Source organism: Numida meleagris, chromosome 1 (assembly GCF_002078875.1).
Source record: "Numida meleagris isolate 19003 breed g44 Domestic line chromosome 1, NumMel1.0, whole genome shotgun sequence".
Classification (NCBI taxonomy): Eukaryota; Metazoa; Chordata; class Aves; order Galliformes; family Numididae; genus Numida; species Numida meleagris.
The window spans coordinates 47,524,693-47,542,434 of NC_034409.1; the positions used below are offsets into that span (position 1 = coordinate 47,524,693).

The 17,742-nt window shown below is 35.0% G+C and overlaps 1 protein-coding gene across 2 annotated transcripts in view; it reads right to left on the reverse strand.

Moving 5' to 3' along the window:
* ANKS1B (ankyrin repeat and sterile alpha motif domain containing 1B) overlaps nucleotides 1-17,742 on the reverse strand; it is a 433,433-nt gene that overhangs the window by 144,435 nt on the left and 271,256 nt on the right. For both annotated transcript variants that reach the window (XM_021408341.1, XM_021408420.1), the window contains exon 17: nucleotides 16,086-16,238. In XM_021408341.1, the coding sequence (XP_021264016.1) occupies nucleotides 16,086-16,238 (153 nt within the window). The remainder of the gene's footprint in view (nucleotides 1-16,085; nucleotides 16,239-17,742) is intronic.

Here is a 17,742-nt window from a genome sequence, read left to right on the forward strand (position 1 = left end):
TTTTTTGATGTGCAGACCTTGTTTATCGTATCTGTTCTGTAGTATACTCTGTAATATTCTCCATAATAATCTGTAAATATCTCCCATGAACACTCCTATGAAATGCATTCACTATTTTATCAGGAAAATGCAAGCACAGCTGAAGCAAACTGAGTTCTGTAGTCTGTGGAAATGTTTGGAGTAGTTACCAAGCATTAATAACACAAACCATGGTAGCAAAAATAACCAGAAGGAATGGGATGAAAGATAGACAGAAAAAAAAATTATACCTTTTTTAAAAAACGTTTTGTAGAACTAAGAACATACTCTGAACATATTCAGTGGAACAAGATTTCTAGTAATGAATAACACCTTCCACCAGATCAGACTGACACATCTGGGAGGTAGACAAGGTTTCAACACAGAGGCCTTTCTTTGGGTGTAAAATAGCAGCCTTTAAAGGTAAATGCAAGCTGATAATATGCAAGCAGTCTATCTCAAGTTGCATATTTCAGGCCATCTGAGAGGAAAAAGTAGTTGGTATTTGTGAAACAGACGATGTGCAAAGGGAAAAGGTGGTAAGCTAAGATGATTAATAATTCAAGAGTTTGCATGGAACCATAGCAGAGCTCTAGAGCAGAGATCCATTGAAGCCACCATTCTATCTTAACTAATGGCCCACAGAAAAAGAAAATTCCCATGATTGTAGAGTTGCTCTTGGTTCTTCAGACGCATGCCACCCTAAACGACAGCAATACTGTATATGCAATAAGGATACTCATTTAAAATTATACTAGATTAATGATAGCTTACTGAAAGGAAACTAGTTACAAGTTTACTGTGATTATACAGTACAGTTCAAAAAGAAAAGCTTTAAATCTAAAGTAAACCCTAGCTCTAGCAGTTTGTCTGATAAATACTAACTATAATTACCAGTGGAATTTCACTGTATAACGGTGTCACACCTTTGACCAGGAGCATTCTATATTTAGCCAAGAAATATATTATTAAGATAGCCATTTTACATATAGCTAAATGTTTCATTTCTGACATATTCACAATAGGTAAGAAAACCATATGGGGGAAAAAGAAGAGAAAAGGGGAAAAAAAAAAAGAAAAGTAAAATTGCCATGCACTAACATTCCTGATACTTGTTAGAAGAGCACCAGGACCACCTAGTGGAGCTTTCACTTATTACAATGACTCTACGATGATAGAAGTAGCAATATACGCTGCCTTGTAGGAAAGTTAAAATGTGGTATCACAACTGAACCACAGAAGTTAGGGATAGGGAGTTTCCAGTGAGGTTTCTGGCCCATATTCTTGCCCTGCAGGACTGCTACTTTACCGTACACCACTGTTTTTCCTTTAATTTTAAAATGTTTTTAAATTATTGTTTGTCCAATCTATTATTCTGATATCTTTCTGCTTTTACACATCATATAGTGTTCTGCCATGTCTCTTCTGTGCTCCATAGAAGTATTGATAATTGTGTTTAATTCTTTTACTGGTATCTTCAAAACAGAAGCATTTTCCTTTTTCTCTCAATTCCCAGAAGTGTATGTTACCATCTTTCTGGTGCTATGTGCAAAACTGTATGAAAAGATGCGTAGCAGTATTAATGGCAATTTAAAATACATTTTGATAGCATATTTTTCTATAACCCACATTCAAATCATATTCAGTCTTGCTGGTATTCTAAACTAATGTCAGGAATATGAGTGGGACCCAATGATTCTGCTTGTGTGGCTCTTCTGTCTTCAGTATTAGCAATGTGTACTCAAATTTCATTCCTTCTGTGCCACGTATGTATGCATTTTATAACAGACCACTAGCAAAATGTTTGTACAAGCTTTCTAGGTAACAGATACAAAACATGTATAACAGTTGAACATGTGAGACAGAGCTATAATCTCAGTAAGAGTTCTTGTTTTAAGTGCCAAATGGAATGATTTTTTATTTTCTTGTGATTAAGTTTACAAACCAACGTCTTGTATCAGAATTAAGCCTAAAAAGTACATTTAGGTTCAATTCTTCGAGGCACAGCTGTGAAGGGCACAGCCCTAAGAAAACCAGGGTCTGAACTACTTGAATTGGACCTGCCTTGCCTTAATAAGAGACACAGAATTTGACACATGATCTCAGGATAGAGCACATGTATTCAAAAAGAGAATCTGAAAACATGTTTTATAGAGGATAATTCTAGACTTTTTCACAAAAAGGCATGTTATTAAAGTGAGACTAAAAATGAAATACTATTTACTTAAGCTACTCTTGCAATACCTACCTAAGAGTGTTGGTTATAAAAGATATGGCAAAAGTTGTTTTGTTTCGTAATACAATTGCCATAGAAGTAAATGCAACGTATAGCTGCAAAACTGAAAAAAAAACAAACCAAAACAACAACAAACAAACAAACAAAAAACCAATAAGTATATGACTTTCCTAAGGAGTAGGCTGTATTTAGCAGCCTGGTACATCCAGTAATTCTTAATGATAAAATGTGTTAGCATAAAATGGTGAACTAAAACAACATTCTGAGAACATACCAAGGCTTTCCAGTATGATTCCACAATGGAGAAACAAGGTTCCAGGGTAACATGTTCTGTACTGGGACTGCTTTTGTGTGTGTGTGTGTTGCTTTTTGTTTATTAGTGCGCAGGTTGTTTTTTTTCCTTTTCTTTTTTTTTTTTCTGACTACAGCTTATTATGTTTTCCAGATATGATATTTTAGTCAATAATTCCTATTCTATTTTATCATATACAATGTCATGTTCAGATTTAGAAGGGTATTCATTTTATAGAACATAAATATCCTCAACAGCAACCTCAGTATCTGAGTAAGGATTGCATCTCTTTAACTCAGAAGAAAGAAATAGGCGCCTTTAAGGCATGAGTCATCTGATGCAATTTAAGCATTTGCTTTATGATGGGATGATTCATATCAAAGAAAAGAATGTACCTCTTCAATGATTAGAGCAAGAATCTAGACATGTATCTCCTATGACTACGTCTGTATTGTAAATGTGAGTTCCAGTGACATAGACAGCAGCTGAATTTTATCTCTTCATAGGGATACTCCTTTGCAACTCTTTTGTTAAAGTAAAATATGACCTAGTATGTTCTACACAAGTTAAAGAAAATGCCAATGATTTCTTTCAAAATGTCCGAAACTTCAATTGTTTTGCTATATAAAATCTACTCTGTGTGTGTTCCATTTTTATGTTAACATATACATCTTTGCGTATCATCTATAAACCTCAATGTACCTTACTGCAATAGTCAGCTTGTACATTTAAAACATTCTCAAGAGCCTCAAAAAAAAATGCACTGAATAAGCATGCTGGATTACAATAATATTGCAGATTTATGAGAAGATAGAGACCCCCAGAATTTTACACACCACATGTGCACGCATGCATGCACACACAATGACATACGCATCCCCAAGTCAAATTTTCAACTACTTTGATGCAAGCATCGAAGATATGAAACCTCCAGATATTTTCCAGAATGTACATTGCAATGAGCAGCATTTGTTTTTTAAGTATCATTACAACTTACTTTCAGCATGTCAGCTGAACAGGACAAGAAACTCAGGTGGGAAGCTAACAGCGAGAGCTAACAGCTCTGAAACATCTTCATGGAAACAGCCCTTGAGACAAAAAGGCTGAAGCAGAAAACAACACAAACAAAAAAAAGTATTGATTCTACATGGCATTCTTCAGGGAGAAGTGTCAGCTAGCTTCTAAAATAAATAAAGCACACTACATTTTTATTATTGTACTCGTAGTTGCATATAAAGACTGACTGGATATTATCAGTAATACTCATCTCTTTTACAATTCAGTAATATGCTTTGTTATACACAGATATCTCCCTTACCACATCATCCTACACTCACTTTGACAGATAACTGAGAAGAGTTTTCTATTTATTTATTTATTTACTTACTTACTTAATTTTGCCACTTTAAAAACATCAGTAGCATGTGACAAAGAATCAAGTATAAGATTTTAAATATTCAGAATTATGCCTGTTGTGATTCTGATGACAGATTCAGATGCAGTATCACTATACATATTTCTGATTCTTATTCATTTAAAATTACCTTGACATTTGCCCATCAGAAGATTTACAATTCAGACCCTCAGAGTACATTTACATGTACAGTCAAACAAAATAAGTGAGTTTCAGAACGAAATAAATGTTTTCACTTCTCTGTTAGTGGGTCTGTACTTCATTATGAGCAATATCTTTTTTGACTCTCAGATGAGAAATACAATAATTCATTGCATACTTACATAGAAGACAAAATACTTATTAAAACAACAACAACAAAACCCAACCAGGAATGCTAAAATTCTGTTGTTTATGGAAATATTAAAAATTGTCAGCAATAAACACAAAATCTCAGCTTATCAGCACCTACTGCAAAACAGTGAGGGGTTTTTATCCTTGACATGGTGAAATAATCTACATTAAATCCCTGGGGAAAAGCAGAGAAGACAGCAGCCAGTTCACTTTTTCCTTATCTGAATTCCAGAGACCATTCAAAATGTTATGGTGTAAAGATGAATTAAATTAGACCAAAATCCCCAGGATTTTTTTGCCCAGGACCTTAGCTTAAATGAAATATCTTCAAAGAATCTTCCTTAAACTGCTTCTCACATCAAGGTATCATTGATTCAAATCTTACCTGGAACAATATCCATGTTTTACTCCTTTTATTCCTTTATCATCTTCCATATTTTATGTAAATCACAATTTTGATTTCCTGTAATTGTTTACTAATAACAGTAGGAAGAATACTGAGAGAAACTGTAATTTCAGGTCATATTTCAGAGAGTGTTTCAGGAGCTCTCTAGTCATCCATGAAGTCAACTGCCTGCCACAAAGAGCCAGAAAGCTAACCAAAAGCTAACAAACTTGAAGACCAAATCAAAACAGGGCTATCCAACTGTTAAAATAATTTGGTATATTTGAAAAGTACAAATGTAGTCATATATTTACATTCTAGATATAAAGTAAGGACTTTTTTTTTTCAAATGATGCTTATATATCCTTTGTATGTTACTCCCCTATGTATTTCTAACCTTTCTTGCTAAGCAATTTAATGGCAGTTGTTCCCCACTCTCACCATCTCATCCTTGCATTCTCAACTCCCTCATTTATTACTGTCTCCAGTCCTCAGTTTCCTCTTTCCCACGCTTTTGTTCCAGTGAATTTCCAATGCCAACCACTCCATATGCTTAGAAGCATACTAAATGTCCCTAATTTTTTTTTTCCTCTCACTTGAAGTCACATCTTACTGCTTCTACTTCCCAGGCAGCCATAGATTAAGAAAAAAATGTTCCCAGATCAAAGCAGATAACCCAAGAAAATGACCTTTTTTTGTGGATGTCATGTGCTACTGCTACTGTATGCTTCACTGTTAAGAGCAGGTGAGAAGAATTATTTCTTCTTGCAAATTGCTCTCAGCTTCAGCATAGATCTCGAACTACTCTTTAATAATGTAAGTTTATGAACTAGCCTGGTGCTTTGCCATCCATCCTCCTCAGGTATGGCTTTGATATTTTTGCTTATATAAATCCTAACTGAATGTAACTCCTAAGACGGGAAGCACAATCTGCTTTGTGTTTGGTTACATTCACTAAAAACACGGTAGAACCATATTGCAAGTGGGAACACAAATGTTTGAAGTACTTAGCTCTGCATAATTCTGCTGCTGCTTTATGCACGCACATGATTGCATATGCTCTTTTTTTAGCTTACTAAAAAGGTATACGAAACAAAGACATTGTGACCAAGGACTTCTCATCTTCAAGCAGAACAAGCATGTGGAAGAGGAGATGACAAAAAAGTTTGTCCAGTGAATAAATATACATCCAATTAATATAGCCGAAGAAACTAACTTTGGCTCAGACAGGTTCTGATCCAGCTTTCAATGCCCGAAAAACAGTATAAGTAATATCAAACTCTGTTTTTCTAGTGGCTTCTGTCATTAGCACACCTAAATCAAATGTTTAACACATTGACAAACAAACGCTGGTAAACACTGTAAGAGGTTTTGAGGCTGACTTTCTCTTCTGAACCCCATAAAACCAGAAAGATATCTCATTTTCTATGAACAGACTAACAGGTTTGCAACAGCTAAGTTACAATTTATTACCTGAATATATCTTTGAATAGCACTGCACATAAAAACGTTTAATTGCATTTTCTCTCTTTTTTTTTTTAATTAATCATTGTGGTGCTGAAAAATTCTGTCCTTAACTCTATCACTGCTTTTCACTCGTCTTTAAATCCAGGACTGTGCTTTTATGATACAGATGCAGTGGACTGCAGGGATATCCAAGCTAGCTCTGAACAATGTGAGAAGTGAGAATCAGGCAGAAGACCCAGGATAATGCTGCTGTCCTATTTCTGGTACGTTAATCACTCTGATAGGTCTATGTGGCACAGCACTGCATTTGCTCTTACACCTGAGAATGTTAACAAAATCTGCTGTGCAGGGAAGATAGTTCTAAAATGCCTGTGATCTTCAACATCTTTATAACTAAAATGACTGCCATTCATTCCTCTTTACTCTTAACTATTAAAACCATTTGTGAACAGAAGACAAATGATGCTAGTCGAGATCTGATAGCATTCTTGGGAGTTTTTATTGGAAATATCAACCCATCACAATATTCTATAAAGTAAAAGAGAAGAAAAAAAATTGAAAGATCTTAAAGGGGAAGGAGTTCTCCTTTGCACACTGCTGAGAGTTAGCTGAAAATGCCAGCAATTTTTAGAAAGCATCAGAATGGTACCATAGTTCTCGAAAACATTATGTAATAAATTCTGCAGTTTTATTTCCTTGCAAATTCATTATGATTTTTATAATTGTGCAAATTTCTTTAAAGTAAAAGCAGAACTATTACTTTATAACATTACCATCACTATTTTCATTTGCTTTTATCTACCACAAACTTCAGGCACTTTACAATGACCTTCAATCAACATAATCTATTTTAAAATGCCATAGGCTAGAAGTAGTTTTTGGGAGTAGCAAATGAACACATTTGACACAAGCAATTTATTCCAGCAAAACTAGCACAAGTAATTTATGGGAATCAAATTCTAAATGATATATCCTAGAGGAACTACCTTTTATTACAATGTACAATTACTGTTATGAAGGTATTGCAATGCATGGGAAGACTGCATGTTTGGAGGGCAAAATTCAAAACAGAATCTGTCTAAAATATCTAAACTAACATCAGATTGAAGGATCCAAAAAAGGCCACTATTTTAAAATAGTAATTCATGTTTCTTGCAGGTTTCCCAACACTGAAAAGGTTGATAAAATATAAGTCTTTATCCAGGGCTCTTCTAAGATACTGAAGGCAGAACAAATTGTTGCCTAGGACAACAAAATATTTCGTGACTATTTATTTTATGTTTTGTTCTTTTTTTGTTTGTTCCTTTTTTTTGTAGAGAGATTGTGGGCTGTGAGGAGAGGTTATTGTCTAGCTTATTTAAAGGGAATAAGAACTCGGCTTGGCCTTCTTCAGCCAATCTGAATCTTAAATAGGAACTTTCTCACAGAACACTAAGATTTTAGACAGAAAATCAGAAAATAGGGCAATTTATTTACTTCCCGAATGGAGGGAGATTTTGTAAGGATACTTCAGAGACAATAACCTCTCTGGCACTAGGCAGAGTAGGTTGTTTTAATAAAAAAAAATTATCTTGCATTATAAATCAATCATTTGTGCTACCTAGTGTGTTACAGGACAAGAAAATGATCCTGCAGGTAGAACACAATAGGTGCTAAAATTGCTCAGCTTTGATTATTAGTGCTAAAAATTGCTGCCAATCACTACCTGATTATAATTTGTTATGAAGAGTGCGTGGGGCAGAAGAAAAGAAAAAAGAGAGAAAGAGAGAGAGAGAAAAAAAAGCCTTGGTTTTAAGAATTCTAATAGATACAAGAGCAAAGATTTACCTCAGAAAAGAGGTACAAGTCGCTATTATAAAAATATACTTTGATATGACTGAAACCCTTAAAATTAGAACTAAATGGACAAAATGGGAAACTTATTAAAAATAAATCTGAACATTCCAGTGACTTAACTTAAAGATTAAATATGATTATTTTACTACGTTTGTTATCAGAAAACATGCTTTTTTATTATTGTCAAAATACAAGGAAAAGCAAATACAGAAATAGGGAAATTATGGCAAAGTACTTATGTAGTCTTTACTTCTTAAATAATCTGTAGTGCATAATGATACCAGATGGATTAAAAGAGAATTATTATACTACCAAAAAAGCAAACGCTGTGAAAATGCCCATAGCGCAGATGCTTTATCTTCCTTTGCTTCCCTGTATTTGAACCAAAGCACTGTATTTAAACTAAAATAAGTGTTTTTCCTCCCACCTCCTCCAACTATGAACACTGTTACAATCCAAGGTGGAAGTAGAAAGAGGTAAACACTGGATGGCTTGAAGAAATTGCCATGCTTTACGTTGTCTCTTGATCTTTTGCAAATAACAGTGTAGGCAAAAGATGATGACATTTTTAAAAGGTATTTTGCATTACCATGAGGAACAGATGGAAGTTTGCACATCAAATAGCTCAAGAGGCTGAGATCACTATCTATGCAAAATGTTACATGCAGAGCTTGTACATAAGAGTTAAACTTATTATGAAGCTGCAATTCTGGCTCATGGACATCTTCACAATATAACGGCTTCCATTAAGATTTCTAGAAATCGCCACTGCAGCACTACAACATAACAACTGTTTCTAAATGTAAAATCCACAATCATGTACAAACCGAGTGACTGATGGTGCTGCTAATGCAGGAAGAACCTGACTGCACAATCTTTTCAAATGCAAGATCCAATGGAAGAAATTTACTACATGATTGCAATTGTTAAGTATTTCCTTCTTGCAAAAGGAACAAAAATGTATTAAAAGCCTTTTGAGACATCTGTGAGTGCTGTAGATGAACAAAATCTACACAGCAATCATGTATGGGGAAAAATGCTATTTGTATAATATCTCATAGCTTTTATTGTACATGCAGTGAACTTACTGATCTTATTTCAAAAAGAAATAGAGTAATTTACTGAGTTACTTACTAGTGTAGCAGCTCACTTGAATTAATGTAATGTCATTTGAGGCACTGTTCTACTAATGTAGGAGCAGCTGAGTAAATCCATATATATGTCTTCGCTCATCAAGAAATAATGCATCATGATGAAAGCTGTTCAGTTTCAGACCCATCTTCGGATTATGTGATTTGAAATGCGTATGCAACTATTCTGTTGTAAAAAACCTGCTTAAGATTTGATTGTGTTATTAATGCATAGTTTTGCAAACACATGAACAAGAGGATAACCTCATATTTCCTCATAACAACAAAGGCTGTGCATTAGCCATTTCAAAACTGCAGTTACTTAACACATAAAACACCACAAATGTAATAGAAAAGTGTCTTAATGCATAGATTATTACTTGAGTAATGAGTGAGAAGACTCAAAGTTCAGTCTGCCTGGCAAAGAACTTTAAAGATTCACACGAAATTTTCACAGGCTAGAAATAGCTGTTCCTTAGTAAAACAAGCCCGTTTGATTTTGCAGGATGGCAGAGAGAACCTCAAGCATTTTATGCTACCTCAAATCTCTGGAATACAAGACTTCTGATTTTGCACCAGGTTGTCTCAGCAGAAGTGGCATTTATATTTGAAGTATGGGAGTTCTTGATTTAGCTTGCTGGATAATTATTTACTTTCAATTATATACATTTAAATATAAATAAATACATGTACGTGTGTGTGCACACATATGCATCTGTGGAGTTCTTTTTAAAATATTTGTTCACATAAACTAACTTCAAATACTTCCTTAATTATATTAACAAAGTGTTCATAAATGTCTGGAAAGGCGTGAATTAAGAACATGTAATACAGAGAATTTTCTAAATTAAACAGCTATAGAACTTATTTTTAATATGATTCCTAGTAAGCTGAGATTCCACAGAACATATTGCTAATGTAGACTTCCAATTTTGAAAGCTCTTATGAATATCGAAAGTGTTGGTGCCATTTAGAAAGCAGCTACAGCAAGAGCTATGGGCATCTTTCTTAGTCAGCAGTGTCTCTGGGACTGTGGCTTCATGTTCTCTCAGTTCTCTTCAGTGATCTAAAATCCAGCATGGGGCTCAGAGGCAGAGAGGAAAAGGAATAGGAACTGCACATCTACAATCACAACATATGAGAATGTGATTGAGATGTGATGTTTCATTGCACTTCAAAACCTGCCTCTGCAGAGTGTTACACTAGGGAAATTAACTAATAACAAGAGAAGAGTTGCATAATAATTTGTCAAACAGAATCTGAAGGACAGCCCTCCTAAAAAAAGGGTATCTTTCATGCCATGGAGCATGAGAAATAAAGCTGTCAAGTGAGCACTGTACAAAAATCCATCCATTTGGCATGCATTACCAAGACAAGCTATGGAGTTGCTATCTGCTCTGTTGAAATAGATAGGGAGGCTACTAAGCAAAACAATAACCTAATCAAGAAATCTGAATGCAGTATGTGATTCATTTTCAAGTCCTTTAAGCAGAGACTACAACTTGTATTGACTGTAGGTGTATTAGCTAATGCCTCAGAAGAGCTTTGAGAGCTAAGCTCAGTACAAAGGTTGCTATTATTTATATCTATAGGTGCAAGTTTAATATGAATAAAGTAATTCTGACTTTCAAACTCAACATGCATAGCTGGCAATCTGTGCATTTAAAGCTATACAAAGAAGGACTAGAAAGATACAGCACAAGGATTTCTGGAAGTATGAAATGGCTAAATGTTTAGCCATTCTGCAAAACTCTTCAGTTTGCAAGAGAGATTACTGAAAGGAGAAATGATGCAAGTGTAAAATGAACTATGGTACAGAAAAGATAAATAGAGAATGAATTTAAGAATGAACTTCCTGAATTGCTAGTAACAATGTATAAATTTTCTCTTAAAACCTTCTTGCCACTGGAGTCCCAGAGGATGACAAAATTGATGCCAGATTTTGAAAAGAGTTTCATGGAAGATTTAGGGAAATAAAGGCCTCTAACCTTGTCCCAGGAAATTAGTAGGAATTTAATAACGTATACTAGTAGTGGACACATGGATAAATACAACCATGAACAGTCAAAAGTGACTGTTGTAAAGATACATCTCAAAATCTTATTGGAGCTGTTTGAAACAGTCAAAAATACATAGATGAAGTTGATGATATGCTTGATGTAGTTTGTCTGCATTTCTAAAATCTTTTGACAAAACTTGTAAGAAAAAAAGTAGCAGTCGTGGCATGATGCCAGAAGAAGAGTGTCTTTTGCACATAAATAGCTAGTTAAAATCGGAAATTGTAGGAAAAAACACAGTTTTCACAGTGGAAGAAGGTTCCTAGTGAATTTCTGAGGAGATCTGTAAATAGACTTCTGCTGTTCAATATATTTATGAATTCCATTGGAAAGAAGACTAGTGGTAACATCACAAAACTGTTTCAGAAGTCTTTCAGCTGGTAGTGATTAATGACTGGAAGAATACTGTGCAGACAGTTCATAATATACTTATCCTTTGTGCATAGCCTTCCCTAGTCACCTGTTGAAGGTCATTTTTATAGACACAGAGTAGTAGATAGAGTCTCTGATGTCTTTCAGCATGGCCATTTTAATGAACTTTTGTTACTATACTACAAAACATAGTGGGCTGCAGTAGCAGCTTCAAATAAAGGATCACTTCTTCAGGCAGTACATATTTAAACTGTGCAACTTGCTGGCAATACTATGGACAGTCCAAAGTATTCTGTTATAAACTAATGGAAGACAATCCATTGGTGGCTATTTTCTCCCTCCAGTATCTCTGACCTAATCCTTAACAGCAGTCATTATGTCTAAACAGAAACCAGGAATGCAAGTCTTGAGAGAATGCATCAAGAAAAAATCCGGAATGTCATTGAACATATGAAACAATTTGTTAAACATTAATTTTAAAGAAATGACTGAATCACCCATTTGAAAGATCACTGTACAAAAATAGAAGAGGCTCACTATGCAGGATGAACTACTTGAGAAGAAATGTAAACCAGGCCACCGACATGTAACCTTCCTCCCAGGAATTAATCTATCTGTGATTCAAGGCCTACTTTCAGAATAGCACAGCTGTGTAACCATTCTCAGTTTTTTTTCCAAGAAAATTGCTAGGGTGTGAGAAGGAGCTGCAAGAGAGTACACAGGCTAGAAGCACAGCAGATAAGAAAGATAAAATTGAAGACATAAGTAAGATTGTCGAGATGGGGAAACTGGCACCTCAAGGATTCAAGAATAACAACACTCAAATTAAAAGGCATAAAATCCTAAGGAAAAAAAGGGAATCAGAAGAAAGCAATTCAGCAACAATATAGATAAGCCTGCTCCAAGGAGCAGCAGGGGCCAGAGATTCCCTACCTGAGTGATGACTACTTCCCCATCAGACTGAGTGACTCATTTGTGGGGGGGCGACTTAATGCTTAGCTCATGAGTCCTGCAATGCATTGTGCGTCTTAGACAATAAATAACTCACTTTCTGCTTTTAACTTGTTTATATCTTGCATGAAGAATCTCTTTGGTATAAGTTCCCCGAACAGAGTGACTCCCAGAGGGGGAGGGTTATATAAGTAATCCAGGATAACAGACAAGAATAATGTGATTAGTCATATGGAAGAGCATTTATACTTTAAAGCACAGATATATACTTTAGATGGGTTAGGGGATTTCAAAACATTGTGGACTTTTTACAGCAGATTAGGTATTTACCAGAGAAGTTCCACATAGCTACAACATTGAATAAATGGTATCTGAATCGGAGTACAGAATTTGACCTTTCTAGTAAGCCAAGGAATCTCGGAGGCAAAAACAGAAGTGTTGGAAAAGCCAGTTCTGGGAGAAGGCATACCCTGAATACTTACACTGACAAGACAATTTGAACTGTCCTTCCCAAGAAGCACATTCCTGAGAAATTAATGAAGGCAATGAATTTGAGACAATTCTTGCTCTAAATGACAAATAGATAAGTGAAACAATCTAAGTTTCAAAGACTGTCTTGTTGAAGACAGACTGGGGAGTCTGGCAGGAGCTAACAAGAAACACAAGCTAATAGCTTTTTAAAGTTTGATTCAATTGCTTTAAGTAATCACTGCGTGATTGTGCTTGAAGGAACACACATAACATATATGTATACATAGAAGTCCAAAGGAGACTAGTACACAAATTAGAGAAGACATTAACTTGCAGAAAGAACCTGCATCTTAAATTTGCTTCTCTCTGTCAAGAAGGTAGCTAGATTCATTCAGTTGCAGGGAGAATTTCAGAATATACTGTTTGCTTTCTGTCTTTCAAAAAAATTATTTGCTTTTATAACTTAATAGATTTATACCTTGAAATAGAAGAAAAGCACCTTGGTCAGCATCACATGTGAAAGTTTAGAGGCATGTTACGAGTAAAACTCACAAAAGATTATTAGATGCCATTATGACAAAGGATAGTCTTACTACTAATGTAAGAAAAAAACTACAACCTCGTGAACTTGATTCACCAGCATACAAGTTGATGATGATAAAAAGTGTAGAAAGAAGATAGTAAATAATTTTAATTTTTTAGAATGTAATGAAAGGTTTGTGAAAAATCAGATGTCATCTTCTCTCCCCTGCCCTTTCAGCTACGCTATTTCACTTAATAAAAGACATTATCTTTACCCTCAAATCTGCTTCTACCCCCTCCAGATGCCATGAATGATTTCCCAATAGCATAATGGAAAGAAGCACCAAATATGAACTAATGAGTTCCTTGCATAGAAATAAGAATGGCTTTTATGTCAAATTCAGAGGCTGCAACTGTTTAACTAATGGCTAAAAGGAAAAAGTTTTATCTGCAGCCCTTGTTACATTCCAGAGTTAGTAGCTTTGATGCTTATGGATTCCTGTATGAAAACTTTCTGTAACAAGGCCTTGTTTGCCTTGGCCTGAACAGGAGATGGAACCTCTCAAATCGATTTCAGACAGCAGGACTGCAGGTCAGAGATAAGCATTATATTCTGCCAAACTGCCCAATGCCTCAGACCAATTTCTTGTCCATTTCTGAAAAACTCCCCTCAACCCATACAGCAAAATAATAATAAGTACTTTCCTGAGCCACGGATTTTTCTAATTAGCAATTATTTCATTATGATTAGATGTTACTGATTGGTTAGAAAAGTCAGAAAAATGAAAGGAAATAAATACTGGCTAGACTCTAACGAAAATTCTGAGGATGTAGAACTGCTTTAGTCACTATGCTCTTGAACAATATTATCCAATACCAGGGAGAAATTTATAGATGTAACCATAAAAATACTTAAATAACTTTTTAATAGCTCCTCATTGCAAATCATGGCAAAAAGGAGCATCTTCACAAGAAGCATAGGCATTAATTGAGAACACGCCATTAACCCTTGAAATTAGAGGGACACGTACTGGTTCGGTTTATACTAATTTTACAGAAATGTATTCCTGTTAATTTCAGTGCAGGTACTTCCCTTTTCACCAATTTAAATAAATTTGGAATTAAACTGTGTCTTTAATGAGGATCTAATGATCCACTTGGGGGCGCTAAAGGGTAATTTGTTTGTGAATTGATTATGGCAGAATGGTTGGGATGCAAAATAAAGTTACACAATGTGAGCAGAGACTTCTACTTTTTCAACTCCGTGCTGGCTGCTCATCTGTATAAGCTTCTGGAGCAAAGAGTCCCCAGTTCTTAACAAATTTCCATCTACTTACAGAAAAAAAGAATCAGTTTTAAGTAGCTTAGCAGCAGATACCCATAACATCAATCATATCCTAACTTCATTTATACGCCTCCAACATACATTGAATGCAACAGACAGAACACGTAAGGCAGACTAATCCTTCCTCTTATCCTACGTTTCCATGCAAGCTAAAATTAACTGGGAAAAAAAAAAAGAAAGAAAAGAAATTTTAACAAGCAGTAGCTTTGTCTTTCAGTTAATATGAAATACCTCTTGTTTTACACACTGGTCCTGGGCTATACCTGCTTGTAACTTCTGCACCAGTTACTGTGTTGGAAGATGGCTTTGCACCATCTTTATGTTACCCGTTTCTTTAGCTTGAAGGGAATTGGGAACTATTCCCCACCATGAAGTTATATCTTATGCTTGATTGCCTGTGGCTTCTGATGGCCCTTTCACTGTTCTGACAGACAGGTACTAATTAGAGGTGGAGATGCAGTATCTCCTATATGGGAAGGAAGAGCAGATATTTGTTTGTGAAGAGCTAATAAAATATGACATTGAGCTTTTGTCCACATAGAGACTGCCTTAAAGATCAGATAAAGTGACAATATAGTTGATTTCAAAAGCCACAGCAGATCCAAAGCTATAATCAGGTATCTTTTACAAAAGCAAACAACATCAGTACCAGACACAAAAACTATATGAAAATTCCAATGATAAAGCTGTACTCTCAATTTCTTCACTGTATTAGTACAAAATTAATCTTATTCCAAATTAATATGCAGTGCAGTCCACATTAAAGTTTACGGTTGCCCATACTTGGGCAACAAATTCAACTGACTTATGTAAATAAAGTTTCAAGCAAAAGCGGTAATTATGTACAGTATTTTGTTCCATTAGCATAACCTGCCTATATTTAAGGTTTCTTTATTTCAAGTTTAATTTAGCCAGAGCGTGTGGGGAAAAAAAAGTAAGTATGTTTATAAGAGCTACTGTTGTTAGGCACTTTATAAGTGAAAATGTGTAATTTGTAAGCAATAAAAGTATATCTTGAAATGTCATTCAGCATCCTGAAGGCAGATGCAATGATTCAATGTCATGCTAAAGACAATGGAAAGGCAAATGGAAGCAAAGAGTACAGTCAACCTAGGTAAAGGAATGAAAGCTGTAATTGTTAACAGTACTTGATAGTATTTGAAGTGCAATTTGCTTTTGTGCTTTTTCTTTCCTATGTAAAGACATGTACTATAATGTATTTTGGAGTAACTACTGCTATAAATTGACCAACTTACATTAATTAATTCAATCTCCCAGATTTTTTTCACAAGGTCCATCGATGTATAGCCATTAATTAGAAAGGATTTGGTATAGTCACCCAGTTCAATGGAATCCAGCCATTCAGCTACAGAGGCGGGGTTGTAGCCATCATGACCAATCTGCTTCATCTGAAAAATAAGAATGAGTAGGAATTACTGATAAAATTCATTAAACATGTTTCAAAGAGTGGCTATTTTCATTATTTTCCTTGGGACTTCATTCTCTGACACCCTTTTAAGGATTAGCACAACATGAAGAAAGAATTTTGTGAGTAAAAGCACTAAAAAAACACAGTTTTCAATGGATCTTTTTCTCATGGCTCTTTGCCTTTTAAACTAAAATATACCAAGACTATACGTAGCATGAGTTCAATCCTTACTAGATATCACAGAATCTATAAGCAAGGGAGGGCAAAAGAGAGAGAGAGAGAGAGAAAAGGAGATTATTAATATCCTGACGGCATGAAAATGTCACCTAAGATTTCATAGTAGGAGAAGAAATTAAACTGAGAATTGGATCTTTTGCTATCGAACTCCAAATGAAACATATTTCCTTGGTTATATTATTCCTAATTTATCTCTCCTACTAGGTTATCTGATATTTCATAGAGGTTGAAGCCACTGTGTTTTTTTTTCACCCCCAAGGGAAGTTTAAAACAGTGTCTTTTCTCTACCTGGTCATATTTTTCATGGAGCTCCTGGGAATTTAATATAGTTTAGATTGCTCTGCTCCTGTGAAGTTGATTGAGACTGGACAACTGAAACAAATATTACTGCAACAGAACTGACAGAATGATGTACACAGAAAAGCACCACATGCATTTATAAACCAACACAAGCAGAGAAAGCGTAATCATACAAATTTTCTTTTCATAAAAAATCTAAGAAATCTAACTGGCATCTAATCTTCTGGAATGTTGTAAAGCTACTAAGAAGTAAAGAACTGCAATTTTTCTTTCCAAATTGCCTCTCAGTGACAAAAGTGAAGATTTTCTAGATAGCCATTAAAGAAAAAATGAATAAAGCCTCTACCTGTGCAATTAGTTATGACATACTGTTCTCAGGAATTATAAAGCAATTTGCAACAGTGGCACAAAGAAATAGAAAAAAATATGCAATAGCCTCAATTTTCAACACCACTATTTGCATATCACTGACATATTGCTTGTATTGACGTGTAACTATGGCTAATTTGATGATACACTGAATTGGTAAACTTTTAATAAGTTTCAGAGGCTTAGAAGGCTTTGCATTTAGCACAGCATCTCCAGAATGTGCAAGAGTGGTGCTGTGTGCGGTGAAAGGCAGTCTCCCATTTCTGCCTTCTTATATACATTGCAACTTTCTGAGAAACACTAGAAATTTGACAGAAACATAATGCTTTCAGCTTAAGTTTGAAGTGACAAAGTAATTTAAAAAGAAGAGAATTCTGATCTTAACATCTTGCCTGAACCAATTTATTTCTCAACGTTTATCTAATACACAATTTGAATTCAAAGCAGAGAAAGAAAATAAAACTTGAAATCCAAAGTAGTGTTTGTCTATCTGTTTGTTCAAATGCAGAAAGCCAGCAAGTCATAATCTTGATCTTGGTTTCCTGCAGTAGCAGAGAGGAAGGATGCAGACACACTGC